Raw genomic sequence first — 21,519 nt, forward strand, 5'->3', positions numbered from 1 at the left:
AAAAAGAACCAATAACAACACATTTAATACACAAAAGCTTTATGTTTGAACCTCATTGATGTTTATTCTTTCTTTCTTACTTGCATTCATTCATCAAACCATTATTGAGACCTACTATGTGCCAGCACTGGAGCTATAAAGATGACCCAGGATGTTATCCTTCCCCAGATTATATTCTGTAATCTACTGGAAAAGTCCAACAAATAAATAAATGGTGCCATTACAGTGTCATTAGTGGCGTGGTTGTAAGCAAACACAAAATGATGTGGGAGCCCAGGGAAGGACTCTGTTGAGCTCTTAGAGAAGATCCCACTGCAGCCACAGTTGACCTGGTCTGGATTGGAATTCTCCAGATGGATGAAATGGGGAAAGACATTCCAGAGAGAAAGAGTAGTGTTGGCAGAAACATGGAAGCCCAAAAGAGCGTGGCCAGTTAGGAAACAGGCCATCTCCCGGCTGAAGCACTGTAGCAGGAGAGGTGACAGCAAAGACATTTGCGTGCAGATGACAAAGCGTCTTGAGAACTTTGGATTTTGTCCTAGAGCCACCCATACAATCAGAAAATCACTCCAGCAGGAGAGCAAGGCCTGGATGAATTCATTGGTACAGCTCAGAGCCGGCTCAGGAAGGCCAGCTGCAGAGACAGGGGAGGGGTGGTGAGGCTGAAGTGCAGGCCTGGTTATGGGGTGGGGGGCAAGGGATGTGCCAGGGCCATCAGGAAGAGGGGGAGCTGCTTGTCATTTCTGACATTTAATTTAGTGAATTAAAAAAACTGGAAATAACTTTAACCATGGCCTCTAAAGGGTTATGATAATACTTTAAATCATCAGCCAAGTATTTTGTAACATGGACAGCCAAACAACACTGTTGCTCCCATTGACTAATGGTTGAAGGATAAGGGAAGTCAGGTGCTCTGAACTGTGAACTATGTGTCCCATTTACATTCTGGGAACCGACAGTGTTTTCCTTGGGACCTACCAGCCTAGTGTCTTCCATAGACACCACAGAGGTTTCTAGAGTAAAGATGAGACAGCCACTGGAACCCAGCCTCTCTTAGTCTGCTTGGAATCCCATGTTCTTAGAACAAAAATCTACACCTAGGCAGGAAGGAGAATTTCCCCTTCTAAGAAGAAACTGCTGAAAGACAGATTATGCTGAGTTCTGTGTGAAGAAGCCAAATCTAACAATAATTCCAGGTGATCTAAGTAACAAGCCAGAAAATGCAAGTTGGATGTCGACCGCTGACGTAATCATTTCATGTGCTGTACTCACAAATCGGCACATGGCAGGTGCCAGGCACGCTGCCAAATGCTTTCTCTGGAGAATGCATTCGATCCTCACACCAGCCCTACAGGGTAGCTATGTGGGTGGCATTGCCAGAGTTGGAACCCAGACATTCTGCCTCCAGATTCTGTGCTCTTAACTGAATTGCTATACTGCATCCAGCACTAGACAATGACTCTGGAAAATTGCTGTTACATTTATTGTAATTTTCTTATAATAACTTAGCCTGGAGGCCCTAGCAGTCCACTTAATAATTTAAGGACAGCTCCATTAGTTTCTAAAAGGACTAAGGTTTTTTTTTTTGTTTGTTTGTTTTGTTTTGCAGGTTTTGGCTGGGGCTGGGTTTGAACCCACCACCTCCAGCATATGAGGCCAGCACCCTACTCCTTTGAGCCACAGGCGCCGCCCCAAAAGGACTAAGGTCTTTAAGGCTCAGCACCTGTAGCACAGTGGTTATGGCACCAGCCACATACACTGAGGCTGGTGGTTTCAAACCGGGCCCAGGCCATCTAAACAACAATGACAACTGCAACAAAAAATAGCTGGGTGTTGTGGAGGGCACCTGCAGTCCCAGCTACTTGGTAGGGTGAGGCAGGAGAATTGCTTAAGACCAAGAGTTTGAGGTTGCTGTGAGCTGTGACACCACAGCACTCTACCAAGGGCAACATAGTGAGATTCTTGTATCAGAAAAAAAAAAAAAATAGGACTAAGGTCTTTCAAAGAACCAAAAAAAAAAAAAAAAAAGTAGTTACTATGGGCTGAGAACAGCTAATGGTGTTTTAAAGTACAAACTTTACGATTATTGTTATTGCTGTCATCAGTGAGGGTTATAGTTTGCAGAAGTTTCCAGACTCCTAGGTGGTCCTGCTCACCAGGAGGAGGTGGCATCTAAGGAAGCCTTGCCAACCCTGAGGCAAAACGAGGCTCTAGGAAACTCTGGCAACAGCAGAAAGAAAGGTCTTGTGCCTTCCCAGGAATCTTCTAGATCATTTTCAAGGTGGCCTTAGAAGTATGTCTTCCATGCTCTCTTTAAAATGGGGCTTTGGATGAAAGAAAATGGGTCTTTTTTTTTTTTTTAATACAGAAGAGCTACATTTAAATTTTGATTACTTAGTTTTACTTTTTAAGCTTTTTAAAAAATAATTTTTTAGGGTGGCACCTGTGGCTCAAAGGGGTAGGGCGCTGGCCCCATATGCTGGAGGTGGCAGGTTCAAACCCAGCCGCAGCCAAAAACTGAAAAAAAAAAAAAAAGAAGTTAAAAATAATTTTTTACCTTGTGAGACACACTTACACATAAAACTTAACCATTTCAAGTGCACAGTTCAATGGTGCTAAGTACATTCACGCTATGTGCACCTCATCTCCAGAATTCTTTTCTTGCAAAACTACAACTCCGTATCTGTTAACTAATTCCTTTCCCCAACTCCCCCACCTGCCTGTCCCCCAGGCCTGGCAGTGGCAATCCTACTTTCTGCATCCATGAGTCGGACTGCCCCGGGTATCTCACATGAGGGGAATCGTACAGGGTTTATCTTTATGCCACTAGCTTATTTTATTCAGCACAATACCGGTTCATCCATGTTATAGTGTATATCAGAAAGTCCTTTTTTTTTTTTTGAGACGAAGTTTCCCTATGTCGCCTTTGGTAGAGTGCTGTGGCATCACAGCTCACAGCAACCTCAAACTCTTAGGCTTAAATGATTTTCCTGCCTCAGCCTCCCAAGTAGCTGGGACTACAGGCGCCCGCCACAACGCCCGGCTATTTTTTTGTTGTAGTTGTCATTGTTGTTTTAGCAGGCCTGGGCCAGGTTCGAACCCACCAGCCCTGGTGTGTGTGGCAGGCTCCCTAACCACTGAGCTACGGGCACCAAGCCAATCCCTTCCTTTTCAAGGTTGAATGAATAATATTGCATGTATATACCGCATTTTCTTTATCCATTTACCTATGAATGGACACGCCATTGCTTCCAACTTTTGGCTCTTGTGAATAATCTATAAGCTTCTTACAAGACTTACTAGATCTTATTCTGCTTAATGTCTCATTAATGTTCTGGGGGGGGGTACCCATCTTTCACCTAGCTATTAATATAATAAGATTATGTAATTTATATACATATTTATATTATAATTATATAATATGATTATGTGGTTTTAGTATAAAGCAGCTAGATGCTGTAGTTTGGCCTGGATGGGGATATATTTTTACGGCCATCGCTGGGGCATGTGGATATGGGCAACATGGAGTGAGGAGCACTGGGCTCTGCAGCCAGGCCTGGGAGAGAGGAAAGCCAAGCAGAATCCTCCTGTTCTCCGTGTAAGGACGCTTGAAGAAAGACCCCTAGTCTGAGGCAGAGACCAAAGGGAACTCAGATCTCCACATCCAAACTTCTTCCCTTGGTATACCAGGTTCAACAAATGGAAACTCCACAGCTCTTGTTGAAACCAGCCTGTCATTCTCAGCATTTTTCATCTCTCGTCCTTCCTATTCAAGCCAACTCAAGACCTGTCATTCTAGCTGGCAAATGTTTCATGATTATTCACTCTTGCCCATCGCACCTTAATCTGAGCCACCGTTCTCTCTCACCAGAGCAACCATGACAGCCTCTTATTACATCCTCTTGTCTAATCCATTCTCAAGCAGCAGCCAGAGAATCTTTTGGAAATGTCAGATCGTCTCAGTGCTAGGCCTGAAGGACTCAGCAAACCACACCATCCTTAGGATGGAGTCCAGACTCCTTCATGCAAGGCCCTGCGTGGTCTGGACTCTCTGCATCCCCCTTCCTTTCACATGTCTCACGCCGGCATCACCAGACTCCAGCCCTATTGCCGTCTTCAAGTGTGTAAATGCACTAGACACTTCTGAGGACTTGGACGTGTGTGGCCCCCTCTGTCTGCATTGTTCCTTCACGCCAAAATCGTCCATACTGGACTGCTATGACTCACCTTCGCAGAAGTGTTTTCTGAAGTCTAAATTACAAATGCTGCTTGTAATATTTTTTCCTTCATAACCCTTTTGACAGTTTTTAAGTTATATGCTTTGGGATTTGTTTATTGAGTGTCTGTCTTCCCTACTGTTCCATGAGAACAGAATCCCGTTTGTTTACTAACCACTGTTGACCCAGCCTCTTACAGTACTTGGCACATACAGGCAATCCACAAACATTTATGAAATAACTAAATGAATCAAAGAGTAAACGAATAAGAATATGAAGTATTCCTCTGGGCCTGCAAAGTGGCCCTGATGGGAGGTTGCCAGGATTTTTCATAAAAAGAGAAGGCATCATCTCTTGACAGATTGATTCACCCTAACTAGCCTCTGGTTTTCCACTCATGAACCTCATTCATTGGTCCTGTCGGTCCCTCAGAGGTCTGTCCATTCTTCCTTGTAAGAACGTAAGCAATGTTAGTAAAGATCAGGTGGCCTTTCCACCCCAATAGCAAAGAAGCCAGTGAGCCTCCACACTGTCCACGATGGAGCTGTCCACACCATTCAGAGATCACCTTTTTACAACGACATCGTTCTCACCATTGGGGGATGGAACATGGCCATCTGGAAAGAAAATGTTATGGTAAGTTGCCTTGAAAATGGAGGAGTGGGTGTGTGGTCCTTGGCTATAGAGAAAGACAGTAGAAGAACAGCCTGTCCTGACACAGCAGTGCCTTTGGGATGTTTTTTAGAGAAATTAGAACAGGTGGCCTGGGCTCCAGCTTGTCAGCAGAACCACTGTCAGCCTTTTGAAAACACATCCATTTATTTTCCTTTCCTGAGGGAAAGAAGCAATGTCTATGAGTCCTTTGATGTCTGAAACCCAACAGTTTTTCTTTGAAATATCTGCTGTGGGCAGTTGATTTGACTTGTGTTTCGTCCCCATTTTAAAATATAAGAAGGGATGCTGAGTTCTGTATGACATCCAAGGAGAAACCTGGGGTCTGTCATCTCTGCTTCTTCACTAGGAATGTGTTGAGAGGCAGGTTCAGGGAAGTGGGAGTGAGTGAGCGGAGGGCTGACAGCAGGCAGATCCGAGCCTGTCCTGAGGCAGGAGCGAGAGTGTGGTCAGGGTCAGGAGAGGGGCTGGATCCAGGCCAACGGGTGCTCAACTGCCCCAAACTAGAAAGACTGATAAAATCCAGGGAAGCAAGGGTGTGGGGAAATCAGTACTTTTGGTGGGAGTATAAATTAATGTGTCTTTTGGGTGAGCAATTTGAGATTATCAAAAGCTGAAATATTGTGTGTAGACAGATAGATATGTATAGATAGATAGATGAATTCTATATATGGTGTCTAGAGAGTATCTAGCCATATAATACACAAAATAGAGGTATACATGGATGGATACTTTGTAGACAGCCGTGTGTGTGCACGTGTGTTTGTGTGTGCGTAACATACAGGGTGTCCACAATTAAAAATTAAATTGCACACGAACTTTATGGACACCCTGTACATATAAAGGGTGCCAAAAAATGTATACACATTTTAAGACAGGAAAAAACTATATTAAAATCATAATACTCAATATATACCAATAACAAAAGATGACTACAAATTCTGTGGAGGATCTTTTGTAATTGCGGAAGTCAAAATGACTTGAGTGGTACAGATTTAATACAGTTTCTTGCTTTCTTCTACATTTTTTTTTTTTGGCACCTTCTGTATAATTCAACCTACCATCGCTGCTTGGGGAACTCTCACAAACACAAATACTTAAAATGTGCATGTGAATATATGTACACATTGATATGAAAACAATGAGAAACACTTCAGTGTCCATCAGTGAAAGGACTTCTGTTTTATACCAATGGATTTCTGCATGTTTGAGGACTTTGTTACAAAGAGCAAATTTTGTAGCAAAAAGGAAAAAAAGGCCAAGATGGTCCAAAACTATGCCGGAGCCAGAAATCTGGTTATCCATAGAAACCGAAGTTACTGGGAGAAGTGGACAAGGGCAGCAGGTGTGAAGGGTCACTCTATGGCGTGCATGAATGTGTGACACTCTTCTTTGCCTAGAGAAGTTTCTTGTGGGTGTGTTGGAGGGTAGGAGGCAGCTCCATGGTTTAGCTTGGTCCCTGAAGATGTGAATAGATAAATGAGCTACCTGGCCGCCAAATGGAGCCTGACAGTGGGTGGAAAGCCAGCCATTCTTTTCTGTTAAAACCTCCCAAAGAAGGCAAATTACCCCATGGTAGAGAAAAGATGATCTCAGGATGCTCTAACATCGCTTCCAAATACATTTGTAAGCCATCAGATGCTTCCACTTGAAATTACTTAAAGAGAATTTTCCAATTTGCTATTGATTTTCAACAGCTTGAGATTGACAGATTTTTCACTTGCTTTTACTGGCTACCAGGGCTCTTGCCATGGGAATCAGGTATATGGCAGCAAAGTAAAGGTGTAAGCAAAATGTTCTTATAATTTTTACTTACCAAACGTCCACCAATCTCTACAGAAAGAGTAATGGATTTAAAAGCAGCTGGATTATTAGAGCCATCAGCTCAGTTGAAAGGTTTGGTCTTTAAGTAAGTAAAAAAAAAAAAGTAAATCATTTATTGAAACAAATAGGAAACATGAACTATTACAGTGGTTCATGCTTGTAATCCTAGTACTTTGGGAGCCTGAGGCAGAAGACCACTTGATGCCAGAAGTTCAAGACCAGACTAGGCAATGTAGCAAGACCTGGCCTCTGCAAAAAATAAAAAAATAAATTAACCAGGCATCATATGCACCTATGTTCCCAGGTACTTGGGAGGGTAGTCAGAGGATGACTTGAGCCCAGAGGTTTGAGGCTATAATGAACTTTGATCATGCCTTTGCAGTCTAAGCTGGGCAACAGAGTGAGACCCTGTCTCAAAAAAGAATTAAATAAAGAAAAGCAAAACCAAAAACTAACTAGGAAAGGAAAGAGCTTGCATTATAACAAGACCCTACATCAAAAAGAAGTCAGACCTCCTAGTGGGCATAATTTTGCAGTCATATGATCATAGCCAGCTAAACTGTACTTAAAGAAATCACTGTAAGTTTCTCTCTGATAATAACTAAGTCTTTTTATTTGTCTTTAAAAAATGTCTTTGAAGACTGGACCCCTCCTTCAGTCATGCTGTGCACCAAAAAGGTATACCTCAGGGCACTGGTCGCTGACGAGGCCTGCGGTTTTCTATGTTGGCCGGGAAGATGGATACATCGATATCTGGGACCTTCTGGAGAAAACCCATGAACCATCGCTGTCACAAAATATTTGCATCACTATGATCACAGGCATCAAACCCTGGCCCTCTTCTTGTATGTTAATTCTAATCGAATGAGCTAAGTCCTTGTGGGTAACGTGGGGACATTTTGACATTTATCTGGAAAGCCTCCTGTGTTTTTCCTTGGGTTTTCGTTTTTCTTCCCACCCTCCCCTTTTCCTTCCCTCTCTCTTTCCCTTCCATTCCATTTCCTTCTCCTCTTCTCTCCTCCCTTTTCTTGCCACACTTACGTTTCCTTTCCCTTCTCTCTTGCTCTCACATCGTAACCACAACCCGAGCTTCCCTCACCGTTCTGCCTCGTCTGCACTGGTTCTGAGCCACGTTCCGTGGGCCTCAGCAGAGCTGGTTTTGAACCACACCATGGAAGGCATCTTTCTCCTCTACTCCAGGCCAGACAAGCTGTTCTCTAAGTCCCTAAATCATTATTACCTTTGGCTGCTTCTTTTCCAGATAGAATAAGTTTTATTTCTTTAACTTTTCAAAATGTCACCTTTTCCCACCTTTTTCATATTATGGTCACTTTTATGGTTCTCTCCTATCGAGCATTTATCTTCCTTAGATCAGATGCCTGTCTGGGTTACATATCTATTTAAACTTTAACCTTTGAGTGAATTAAGTGGGGAAAAGTAAGGTATAACAAAGCAAGCATAAATTCAAGGATGTGTCTGTGGAAAAGTAATTTATTTCCTTTGTCCCGATTTTTCTGTTTCACCCAAGTAGCACTTTCTATATAAATCCAATTACCTCTCTTAAAAGAATTTCCTTTTGTTTCCAAAAGTGGGTAGGCATAAAATTGTCTTTCTTTCCATTTCTCTTGGAAACTTTACTTTGGAAACTCACTCTTCAGAATCTCTAGAGTGTCACAGTCTGACTACTGCTTAACCATATGTATCATCAAAGAATTTTTTTTTTCCATTTTTAGTGCAAAACATTACTTTTGTATACCTACAGGGATTGGGGGGCTGGCATTTAGCAATTTGAACAATTTCTTCTGAAAATGAGAAGAAGAAGAAAAGCCCACATACAATGAGATGGCAAATTAAAGTTCTCGAACACTTTGTATATTATACACCTTTTAAATGCTTAATGGAAGCAATTTGTTTTTATAATAAGAAAACTGTGGTTCTGGCTATATCTTTGAAATTCATTTGGATAACGGTAGCTTTTAGCCCTTACCGTGTTTGGTAAAAATGTACTTCAGGACTTTTCTTTTAAAGTCTTTCCATGAATGGCTCAGCACCCGTGGCTCAAGCGGCTAAGGCGCCAGCCACATACACCTGAGCTGGCGGGTTCGAATCCAGCCCGGGCCCACCAAACAACAATGACGGTTGCAACCAAAAACTAGCCAGGCGTTGTGGCAGGCGCCTTGTAGTCCCAGCTACTTGGGAGGCAGAGGCAGGAGAATCGCTTGAGCCCAGGAGTTGGAGGTTGCTGTGAGCTGTGATGCCACAGCACTCTACCCAGGGCGACACCTTGAGGGTCTGTCTCAAAAAAAAAAAAATCTTTCCATGTATTCTCCCACTTTCTTCCCAAGTCTGCCCAGCAGGGCCAAGCACAAAAATGGTCACCCTAGCTGGGAGCCACACTCCTCCTTTAGAGGCCAGGAAAACAAGATTCAAGATGGTGGAGTCTTAGCTGTCAACTCATCAACTGACAAAAATGACTTTTTCATGTTTATCTGGTTCAGTTATGAACATCTGATAAAGATCCCAAGATCCCTGTATCCTTAGAAAGTTCTTTGGGAGGCCACAAAACAAAACCACATTTCCTATTTAACCTCTTAAGATGGCTTTCTGTTTGCTGATTTTTCTTCCCATTCTAAAAAATTTTTCAGCTAAGCAGCAACTCTTAGCTATAGCTGATTATTTTGGAACACTGCATATATTGGAAATTCCTTGGACATTAAGTCACCCTTCCACCAATGAGGTGAGTAACCTTTGGCTCTGAGGACTTAATATGACCAGATGTTGCTGAGGCATGTCTCCAAAATGTGTTAGAAATGGAAGCATTTTCTCTATAAGGGAGCAAAAGATCCACGTAGTCAAAAATGAGAGGATGTATTTCTGTCGTATGAGTTAAAAAGTTTGAAGACTTAAAAGAAAAAAGAACAAACATGGGATGAGAGGGAAACAAAGTAAATTAAGTCCAGACTCTGAGAGAATACTTGATGTAAAGATTCATAATCGTAGAATGTTCTTTTCTAGTTGTAACTAACCTGTAGGAGGTTTGTGTCAGCAATGCCCTTTCCTGAGGGCTCAGTTGACATTTGATACACCCACCTTCCCCTCCTCCTCCCTCAACTTGGCGTATTGCAGGTAACACTTCTGAACTGGCAATATTCTGCACACCCCTCCGTCTGGCAGCCGCTACATGCGTATTTCTAACTAATGCTAATCATGAGGTTTTGAAATGATCAATGAATAGAAATACATAAGTAAATAAACAACAAAAATTAAATCTATACATGGCAATCGGTTGCAAGTCCCAACAACATCAGCTTAGTTATTAGCAGGCAAAACGTATTCTCTCCCCCACTTGCCTCCCCAAGGTCCCCGCTGACTTTCCTGCTTCCCGTTTTATGCTTACTGTGCTCAGCACTCCAGGGGACCAGGAACTCAGCTTTGCCTTTAGTACCCTTAAGGGTCTCCATTGATATACTCATCTGGGTTTTGCAAGTTTGGTTGGTGATGTGAACTTTCACTCAGTCTTAGAAGGGAGAAAAGGAAGAAGTAATTGCTGAATATGGCTGGGTTTTGCAGTTGTCTCCTTCCCAGCCCCCTCTGGAAACCTCCAAGTCACAGGGATAGAAATCTTATCGCAGTAGACCCCAAATTGAAATTGAGCTAGCTTCTCCGGTAGTAGGTCTGGAAGCCCAATTTCCAAATGACATTCACCTAAAAGGTCTGAAGTATCCCAAAGTCGGTAACCTGCACGAGGATTAGCCAGATGGTCATTAGTAATGACAAGGAAGATGAGGGAGAAGGATTTGACGGTAACCTGCCTACTTGCAAGCGGCAGGAATTTTCACAGAACCTTATGCAGGGACTCTAGGGTTACCTTCTCCGGCCTCTGTTTCCTGCAGGTATCAAGTGTACAACATTACTTTGAAAGAGAGGTGAAGCATCTGGAATACGTAGCACAGCGCAAAGTTATTCGCGACAAAGAAATCAAAGAAATCAATCTGGAAAAGGAGAGGAAAAGAAGTGTAAGTTAAATTTCAGAAGTGAGAGATGCTTTCCTCTAACACCAGTGGAAATCGGATTGTTTAGCTTATTCCACATTTTCCACAGGGGAATTGTGCCCTTTCTCACTCTCCTCTTGTTCTCTGAGAGTCAAAGGGCATTTCTTTGATTTCCAACCTCACTAGGAGTGAGAACTGCCAATTGGACACCCAGTGAGATTCTATCCAGCCTAAGTTTCTTTTTTTTTGAGACAGCATCTCACTTGGTCACCCTGGGTAGAGTGCTGTGGCGTCACAGCTCACAGCAATCTCCAACTCTTGGGCTTAAGCCATTCTCTTGCCTCAGACTCCCAAGTAGCTGGGATTATAGGCACCTGCCACAATGCCTGGCTATTTTTTTTGCAGTTTGGCCGGGGCCAGGTTCAAACCCACCAGCCTCAGTATATGGGGCCAGTGCCCTACCCACTGAGCCACAGGCGCCACCCAGCTTAAGTTTCTGAAATTTTCTATAGTTTTAAAATCCTTTAGAATAGATATGTTGATTCAAAATTTGAATGCTTTCATTATATAGATTTTAGTATCTGGTAAAGAACGCATTAAAACAGGCAGTGGGGGCAGGATGCGGTGGCTTAAGCCTATATAATCCTAGCATTCTGGGAGGCTGAGGCAGGTGGATCCTTTGAGTTCATGAGTTCGAGGCCAGCCTGAGCAAGAGTGAGACCCATCTCTACTAAAAATAGAAAAATTAGCCAGGTGTTACGGCAAGCACCTGCAGCCCCAGCTACTTGAATTGGGAGGATCACTTGAACCTAGGAGTTTGAGGTTGCTGTGAGCTAGGCTGATGCCATGATGCTCTAACCTGCAGCAACAGAGTGAGACTCTGTCTAAACAAAAAACAAAAACAAGCAGTGGGAAAAGAGTTGAATATAGAATCAAAACGTGGGCTCTGGCTCAGCACCTGTTGCACAGTGGTTACGGTGATGGCCACATACACCGAGGCTGACAGGTTTGAACCAGGCCTGGGCCTGCTAAACAACAATGACAACTACAACAAAAAAAACAGCCAGGTGTTGTGGCGGGTGCCTGTAGTCCCAGCTACTTGGGAGGCTGAGGCAAGAGAATCGCGTAAGCCCAAGCGGTGGAGGTTGCTGTGAGCTGTGATGTCAAGGCACTCTACTGAGGGCGACACAGTGAGATGCTGTCTCAAAAAAATCCATGTGGGCTCAAATCCCAACTCTGCCTTTTATGAGCTGTGAGATCTGGAGCAAAGGTCTCATCTCTGCCAAGCATCAGTTCTCCCATCTTGAAAATGAGAATATTGATAACTGCCTTTTAGGATTACTGTAAGGCTTTCAGTTAAATAACAGGGCAAATGGGAGACTTTCAGTAAATGGGAGCTATTATAACAATAGATAGAGATAGATACATGATGGATAGGAAAGGGAGAGAGAGATGGATTTTACCATATGCAATATACTAGAGCCATGAAACTGGAAACAAAGGAAAACCTGGTACAAGACTCGTCCATCTGAAACTATACCAGAAAGGAACCCAAGCTCAAAAGGCCCCCACTCTGGTCTTTCCCAGCCTTTCCCTGTCTGATTCTTTGACTTTGTCGGTCTTCCCTTACCCCCTGGATTTTGGCACTTTTACATTTCTGTGAATTTGTCTCTTCTCTCAGTCTGTATTTCTCCTTCCTTCCTCATTTCTTCTCTTGTGGGATTTCTTCATTGTTCCTATCTACCGTTTCCTTATAGATAAATACATTTCCTCCTCCAACAGAATTATTCACATGAGACCCGCAGTCTTAATAAAAAAGCACCAGCATGTGGAAATATTTTAATGTACTGCATTAGCAAATAGGTTAACATTGTCACTTACTGGTAGATACTAATTAGTACAATAGAAGCAGAGGGTGTCATTTCAAAACACATTGTTTAGTGGTAATGAAGTATAAAAGAAATGCCAGTTAATTAACTTTTTGCTGGGCCCCACAGCTCTCAACAAATTGGTCTTGATTTGGTTCTTTTGTGCACTTAACAAACGTTTGAAATTCCATTGTGGGCAGTAATCTGCCCCCTTCTCCTACCCCAGCAATTATCCACAATTAGCATGAGTGTTTAAATACCCTAGTGACAGCTCCTCCAGCTCCTCATTACCTGCCCGTGTTGGAACAAGTAGACTTGTGCATAATCAAAAAATAATTTGCATGTGGAATACCTTTAAAATTCTGGAATATTATTAATAATTGTATCTTAAAATCGTACTGTGCTTTTTAGTTTCCAAAACTTTCCCACCCCTCATTGTACCCTTGTTTGATTTGATGCAGTACTTTCTGTTAAGTTGGAGCTCCCATTCTCAAATGCTCTCTGGATCTCGGTGGTAAATAAGGGAATTGACTTTGAAGGTTCCTCCGTTACACTTAGGACATAGAAAAGGTCACTGAGTAGACATTAGTGTTAGGGAGACATGCCTCCCCGAAGCAACTGCTGATGAAAGGGCAAATGAAAACAAGAACTGTGACAACCTCAGAGGACTGCAGTGGTCGCTGGATGCCTGTCACTGGCACAGAGAAAGTGCTAGCAGGTTTTTGCTGTTAATACTATTACAGAGGCCAGGAAACAATCACACATTCGTCCAGCAAGGCTGATCCTAATGAATGCCCACCAGGTGCCAGGATGAGGCTGTACGCTTTCCCCACAGATTGCAGGAAAACCATACAGCCTTCTATTTGTACACATAGGAGGTGGACAGAGCTCACAGCTTAAAGGATATGACATGGGAATTTTCCAAACTGAAATTTCAGCTGTAGACCCAAAGCTGGGAAGAAGAGTCATTACCATGTGCTCCACAAGCTGTGCTGTCTATGTGGGATTTAGGAGAGGAGGGACTTGAAAAGAATTCTGTATGCTCTAGGCAATGAATCACCTTCCAGGCTACACCAGGGAGGCCAGAATTACCATGAAGAAGTCTGGAAGAGGAGATTTGTTTTGTTTGGGGAGAGAGGGGTTGGAGGGCCACCTTGGAGGGCCTCGTCGTTCCCAGCACTTGAGATCCCTCCCACTCTTTCACCCTCCGGCCAACCCCTTGCAGAGAGCAGCAGCCAGGCCAACTGTTCCCAGACAGCCCCTTCTCGTCCTCTGGTACTGTTAACTCTCAGCACCTTATAGGATGTCTTATTTTCCTCCCCATAGAAAACATATCAGAAGTCAAAAGAACAAATTGAGGCTGCGTTGAAAATGGACTATGACCAGTATCTGGAACTGGAAAAGACCGTCCTGGTCAGTCTGGGACTACTCAAAGTCTCAGAGAAAAAGTCATACATAGACTTGCTGTAGAATAGCCTTCCGGGGGGTGTTTGGAGGACTTTGTGTGACCTATCCTCCTTTGGTTCATTATTTTTTATGTAAAATGAACGAGCAAACTGAACACGTATAAGGTTATTTATAAATATAGGCTTTTATTTCATGCTATTAAAAAACTTCTAAATTATAACAATAATATTTGTTTCCATTTTTATACTGAATATGTATTGAATCTTGTACTGAATACGGACATTTTCGACAACAACATTTGTATTTTCTTATAGTAATAGAGCGCTTCAGACATCCCCACACCCCGGCCTTTGGTGTCCGTGCAGAGGCCCTAATCCCAGGCAGGAGGGAAAACTCAAACTTTGCTTTAACCCCTCTGCTTTTTATCACCTTTCCAAAAAATGCTTCCACTGCACAAATTGTAGGGCCATGTGCTAAACAAAAAGTTAGCAAATTGAATCTAGGAAAAAAATATTTAAAGGATAACACATGAAGCTCAAGTCGGATTTATCCAGAGAACATATTTTAATCATAAAAGATGAATCAGTGATTGATTAAAGGAGGGAAATTATGGGGCCACATAGATGCAGAAAAACATTTGATAAAGCTGGACATCCAGTCGTAATAATGACAATAATTTCTTAGCAACTATGGAAAGAATTCCCTTAATCTATAAAGGGCATCTAAAATAGTCCTCAACCAAACGTCACACTTAATTGTAAAACGTTGGACGCTTTCTTCCCAGACTTAGAAGGAGACATGGGGCTCCCCAGCAGGCCTCCTGGTCAGCACTGGGGCTTGACTAGTATAGGCACAAAAAGGCAGTAACAGCACGGGACACCACGATGGCAAACCTTAGAGTCCTATAGTCATATTTGTATTAAATCTTAACTGTGTACATTAATGCATCTGTGGGGTACAATGTACTGATTTTATATGCAATTTAGAATGCTTATATCAAACTAGTTAATACAGCCTTCACTTCACTCACTTGTTGTGTTAAGTACATTTATGCTCTACTCTTAATAGATTTGACATGTACCCTTGCAATATGCACAACAGGTGAGGTCCCACCAATTACCCTCCCTCCACCCAGCTTCTCCCCTCCCCTCCCTCTTCTTCCCTCCTTCATTCTGGGCTATAGTTGTGTTTTATCATTCATATGAAAGTGTGGGTGATTATATATTGGTTTCATAATAGTACTGAATACATTGGATACTTTCTCTTCCATTCTTGAGATACTTTGCTAAGAAGAATATGTTCCAGCTCCATCCATGTAAACATGAAAGAGGTAAAGTCTCCATCTTTTTATGGCTGCATAATATTCCTTGGTATACATGTACCACAATTTGTTAATCCATTCATAGGTCGATGGGCACTTGGGCTGTTTCCACAACTTGGCAATTATCAATTGGGCTGCAATAAACATTCTGGTGCAAATCTCTTTGTTGTAAAATGACTTTCGGTCGTCTGGATATATACCTAGTCGAGGAATTGCAGGATTGAACAGCAGGTCTACTTTTAGTTCCCTAAGTGTTCTCCAAACTTCTTTCCAAAAGGAACACATTAGCTTGCACTCCCACCAGCAGTGCAGAAGTGTTCCCTTCTTTCCACATCCACACCAACATCTGTAGTTTTGGAATTTTGTGATGTGGGCTAATCTTATTGGAGTTAGATGATACCTCAAAGTGGTTTTGATTTGCCTTTCCCTGATGATTAAAGATGATTAGCATTTTTTCATGTGTTTGTAGGCCATGCACCTGTCTTCTTCAGAGAAGCTTCTGTTCAAGTCTTTTGCCCACAATGAAATGGGATCACTTGTTCTTATCAATTAGTTTGAGTCCTCTGTGGATTTTATCAAACCTTTGTCAGAAACATAACCTGCAAATATCTTCTCCCAATCTGAGGGCTGTCTGCTTGCTTTACTTACTTTGTTCTTGGCTGTGCAGAAGCTTTGTATTTTGATCAGATCCCAGTAATCTATTTTTGTGTGTTTTGGGTGTTGCTTTAATTGCCAGGGGGAAGGAGAGTCCTCCTCATAAAATGTTCTCCCAGTCCAATTTCTTCAAGTATTTTCCCTGCACTCTCTCCAAGTATCTTTATAGTTTCATGTCTTAAGTTTAAATCTTTTATCCAGTGAGAATCAATTTTTGTTAATGGTGAAAGGTGAGGGTCTAGTTTCAGTCTTCTACATGTCGCCAGCCAATTTACCCAGCACCATTTGTTAAATAGGGAATCTTTTCCCCCCTAAATGTTTCTAATTGGCTTATCAAAGATCAAATGATGGTAAGTGTCTGGTTCATCTCTTGGTTGTTAATTCTGTTCCATACATCTACCTCTCTATTTTTATGCCAGTACCATGCTGTTTTGATCACTATAGATTTATAGAATAGCCTGAAGTCTGGTAACATGATTCCTCCTGATTTGTTTTTATTTCTGAGTAATGTATTGGCTAGTCGAGTATTTTTCTGATTCCATATAAATCAAAGTACTATTTTTTCCAGATCTTTAAAGTATGACAGTGGTGCTTTAATAGGGATTGCATTAAATTTATATATTGCTTTGGGTAGTATGGCTATTTTAACAATGTTACTTTCTCCCAGCCATGAGCATGGTATGTTTTTCCATTTGTTAAAATCTTCAGCTATTTCTTTTCTCAGAGTTTCATAGTTATAGTCCTATAGTGAAGACTCCCATAAACTAAGCTCAGGAAGCTGGATTATAATTTGTGGAGAGAATTAATAGAAGTTAAGCAGGAAGGTGACACGATCAGCTTTATTTGGAGGAAGATAAGGAATGGATTAGTGTGCAGACAGGCTCACGGCAGGAAATCCGATCAGGAGGCAATAATAATAGTTCAAGGTAAAGGATTAGGATATCCTGTACCAAAGCTGAGTGTGGAAATAGAAGCGAAAGGCTTTCCTGTGCCCTGCAAGGCCGGTGCAGGGAAGATCCCTGCTGCCTCCCAACTGGTCCCTGGCTCCTCTCCGCTGCTCACACCCCCCGGGCCACGCTGGCCTCCTGTTCACCAAACGCCTAGCATCTTCCTACCCCTGGGGCATCTGTGCTTGCTGTTCTGCACTTTGTCTTGAGAACTTTCTTATTTTATTTTCATTAGTTCACTTAAAAAAAACATACACACTGAGTGCCTACTATGTGCCAGACTCTACCATTTTAAATAAGGTTGTCAGCAAAGGTGACATTTGAGCAAAGACCTGAAGGGAGCAAGGTCTTTCCCCTGCAGGCTTGAAGAAGGGTGCTCTGCGACCTCATCCCCCACCCCCAGTACAAAACGAGCTGGGACTTCAGACAACAGGAGTGTCATGGCTGTACGACATAAACCAGGACCTGGGGTGGGCATGCTGGCTCATCCAAAACCAGGTGTGTTTAGCATAGGGGATGAGAGTGATGGATATTGAATAAGCGTCTGCCTTAGGGTTGTCAAATAAAGAGCTTAGCACAGTGGTCGGTTGAGAGTAACGAGGAGACACAGTTTGCTATTATTTTGCCTAATTTGCAAATAGGCAATGACTGTGACCCCTGTAGAAACTAAATCTGGAGCACCTCATGCTTTGGAGAGCAGTTATTATCACTTCAGGATATTTTTACTGTGTGTTTTCAAGCTCAGCTTTTCCAGGTCTTGTCACCTCACCAGCGCATTACCACCAAGAGGCAGAGAAACAGTGGTAGCCCAAGCACTGTGGGCTTTCGCCCCACTGGCTGATCAGCTATCTCAGCCACTGCCAAATGGCTGCAGGTATGTCCACTAGTCCCTGGAATGAACAAATCATGGCTCAGTGCCTTTTGCTCAGTGAGTAGGGTGCTGGCCACATACATTGAGGATGGTGGGTTCGAGCCTGTCCTGGGCCTGCTAAACAATGACAACTGCAACAACAACAACAACAACAAAAATAGCCGGGCGTTGTGGTAGACACTTGTAGTTCCCGCTACTTGGGAGGCTGAGGCAAGAGAATCGCTTAAGCCCAAGAGTTTGAGGTTGCTGTGAGCTGTGACGTCACAGCACTCTATGAGGGCAAGAGGGTGACATAGTGAGACTCTGTCTCAAAAAGAAAAAAAACAAGTCACTCGTGTTAGAAAACAAGCCCACACCCTGCAGGTGCTCAAGGCTCCCTCTCTTAAAATGCTGGCACTGCCTGGTGGCCGGTACCATGGGGGAATGTGCTAGGACAACACTTTTGGGTTAGGTCAAGTCCAGCAAGAAGCAAACACTGAGGCAGGCGTAGATGAGTGAGGGATTTACTGGGGTGACAGCAGAAGCGTGGAGAGCCTTAGACTTCCAGGCAGGCCTGGTGCATGGGGCAGGAAAGAGGACCGAGGCTGGGTGGGAGGTGGCTGAATTAGCCCCATACTTCCCTTTGTCACCCACACCTAGAAACTCAGGGAACTTACTGTGCTGCCACCTCCTTCCTGGGGTGTTTTCTGGGGAGCTCTCCAGCCCCTCAAGTGAATGTTCTGTAGTCTGGCCCAGACCCTCCATTTGGCAGCCCAGGCCAGACCGGTTGACTGACCGCAGCTGAGGCCACACTAGGGCGCTCACCATCCACAGCTGGAGGTGCAGGGCCGCTGGCCATGAGCAGAAATGGACCAACTGGGTGCCCCCTTCCAATCCCCAAGCTCTAGCACTTTCCTTTCCGTTTCTTCCTGGCTGTCCTGTGGGTCAATGCAAGCTTCTTTCTCTGCTCTTAAGTCACTTGGTCTGGCTCATGGTGCAGTGAGTAGAAGCCCAGCTGCACTTGCCCAAGGTAGGGTAGGCGTAATCACTAGCCCCATTTTAGTCTTAGTTGCCTCATCTGTAAAATGGGGATAATAATTATACCGACCCTGCCTCCTACGAAGACAGTGCATGCAAAGTCCCTGGACATAATTGGTGCTTAACATCGCTTCCTTTTCTTGCTTGTCTTAGACACACCAGAGAAACCAGAGCTTCCTCTTTGTTCTATGAAACAAGTTACCTGATTTTATCATTTTTGTTACCGCTAATAATGGCAATGTCTTCCGGCCTCAGATGTGACTGAAGCAGGGACCAAGCATGCCTGGATTAATGTTAGCCTTTGATCATTTCCATAGGAGACCACAAATGGTAGACATACTCTTTAAAATAGCTTTCTTTTTGCAAAAGTTAAAATGCTACTCAGAAAATTAATCATTCTAATAATATTTGATTTATTTAGATTAAAATTTAATCATCATTCAGCTTTACAAATTGCTTTTCACCCACTAAGAAATGTGTAATTAAGCCAGCATATTTTCGGGTCCTCAGATAAACCCATTGTCTTGTGTGCCCTTCAGATGAAAAGGCAATTAACTCCAGTGGACAATGGCTCAGGCGCTCTTTGCAGCTTCACAAATCCACCACTGTAAATAATTAACAACTCCCTCTGCCCTTCCACCTGGGAGCACTGCCCAGGGGGGGTGGCATTCCACCCAGTTGCTAGGTTGCCATTGCCAGAGCAGATCTTGCGTAACTGAGCAAGGTCCTCGAAGCGGAAATTAAATATCTCAGTGAAGGGAAGATGAAACCCTGTGTGATGAATTCACTCCTTCCATGGAGCTGAGCTGCCTGAGAGTCACAGGCTCATGTGAAACAATTGCTACTCCATCAGAGTAGAATCCCACACGCACCAACAAAACCAACCTTCGAAGCTTATAATAGGGAAACGATGGGTTTATTTCAATTGTGTAATTGCTTTCTTGTTAAGTATGACATACAAAATACACACAGCATGGCACATAACACGGGCTGCGTTTCCCTGCAACAGCACCTATGCTCCAAACTTAAAAGGACAGAAAATAAAGTTTCTCTAACACACCTGTGCATGTGGTATTCTGAGATGTTCTTATTCCTTTTAAAGGGAAGGAAGGATGATGTAAAACAAGATTTTACATTCTTCCTTGTCAATTGCAAATACATTTCTCAGCCCTTTTTTAGGAATAGTTTCTCTTTGAAAAAAAAACTCTAAAAAGAAAATTAACACCAAGTCAAATCTAAAATATGGAAAGTGTCAGTCAAATAGTAACGTCTGCAGGACTGGACAATAATTACTGATCGTCAGCAGTACAGAGACAGCCAGGTAGATTTCATACTCGGGCCTTGTAATATGGGGCAAATAACCTCTCTGATCCTTCATTTCCTTCATCCAATAAATAGGGCTAATAATTCCTACTGCCCAGAATTATAAAACTTAAAGAAGATAAAACACGTGAATGTACTTTCGAAGGTCTAAAGGTGATTTTTAAAATATAAGGAATAATAACAATGATAGATGCCGAACTACTTGGGGATTCTAAGGTGACTTTTGAATCCTCAAAGGAAGATTACCATAGTATATTTTTATTACATTGTAATTCCTGACTGTTTAATCAACATTTCGCTAACCAAAATCTTCCATTCTCTCACCCCATAGGATAAATACAAAATATACATAAATCAGCAGCCAGTTAATTAGGTTTGACAATTACGTATATCTTAAAGTCTGAAACTTAGAAAAAGAAAAAAAATTAAACATTATCTTATGAAGGAGAGCCACCTGTTTACAAGGTAGGACAGCATTTTCTATGTCCCTCTCAACACTATCCATGTCAAACAGAAAGCCATGTAGCCATCACTCAGTAATGTTTTATTTTTTGAGACTATTGGGATTTTCTTTGTATTTCTCCAGCGTCCATCTTAGCACAGCTTTAGGAGAAGGCCGACCACAGAAAAACCCACCCAGGCTCTAGCTAGGAGTACTGGTGAGGGAGTCTAGTTCTCAGAAATGACACAATGGAGACGGAGTTTGAAACAAAAAGACTTTGCATCAGTTCAGTTCATTATGAGAATCTTAACTGTAATTGAGGATATCAGAAAGTCTGGGCAGGAGGAGGCAGAAAACACTGGGGCTTGTCAAGTCCCCAGGAGCACTCCACCTCTGCCCGTCTCCCAAGAGTGGGATCCGGACTTTGTGACTGAATTCCAGCCCCGAGGATGCAGGTGGACATTATGGAAGCTCCTCCAGGCATGACCAGCCCATCTCATGGAACCCTCCAACTTTATCTTCCAGAGGCCATAATCTATAAAATAGAGAAAAGTTTCTCTACCTGTACCAGACTCTTAACAAGCAGGAAATGACCCTGTATCATTTTAAACCACTGTGGCTTTCGGGTTTGTTAAATCATAGCCAAGGCCCTCCTGATGAATGCAAGCAGAGTAGAGAACATTCAATCTCTTTAGAATAGGACTACACAATTATCACTCGGAAGCCAGGAATTGGACTTAAATCTATGCACAATGAATAAGACACCAACAAAATAAAAAAGCCATAGCAAAGATATCGAAAGGGAACAAAAGCTTCCCTAAATTGAAAATTACCTGGGGTCTACAGGTTAAAAGAGTATATAACATTCTAAGCAAATTCTAAAGTAGGCAGCATGTGGGTAAATTGGGATTTACATATCACTCCAAATCTCGTGCTCTTAAATATTCAATAACCAAGCCAAAGT

The 21,519-nt window shown here is 42.7% G+C and overlaps 2 protein-coding genes across 2 annotated transcripts in view; one reads left to right on the plus strand and one right to left on the minus strand.

Annotated features, from left to right (window-relative positions):
• Window positions 1–14,610, plus strand: part of DNAI3 (dynein axonemal intermediate chain 3) — a 58,598-nt gene extending 43,988 nt beyond the window's left edge. The window contains exons 19-23 of the mRNA XM_053591198.1: window positions 4,723–4,853; window positions 7,354–7,558; window positions 9,359–9,450; window positions 10,607–10,729; window positions 13,900–14,610. Of these exons, the coding sequence (XP_053447173.1) occupies window positions 4,723–4,853; window positions 7,354–7,558; window positions 9,359–9,450; window positions 10,607–10,729; window positions 13,900–14,043 (695 nt within the window). The 3' untranslated portion in view covers window positions 14,044–14,610. The remainder of the gene's footprint in view (window positions 1–4,722; window positions 4,854–7,353; window positions 7,559–9,358; window positions 9,451–10,606; window positions 10,730–13,899) is intronic.
• The window catches only part of BCL10 (BCL10 immune signaling adaptor), a 238,928-nt gene that overhangs the window by 87,153 nt on the left and 130,256 nt on the right, over window positions 1–21,519 (minus strand). The gene's annotated exons all lie outside the window — the stretch shown is intronic.

Source organism: Nycticebus coucang, chromosome 5, assembly GCF_027406575.1.
Source record: "Nycticebus coucang isolate mNycCou1 chromosome 5, mNycCou1.pri, whole genome shotgun sequence".
In the NCBI taxonomy this organism is placed as follows: Eukaryota; Metazoa; Chordata; class Mammalia; order Primates; family Lorisidae; genus Nycticebus; species Nycticebus coucang.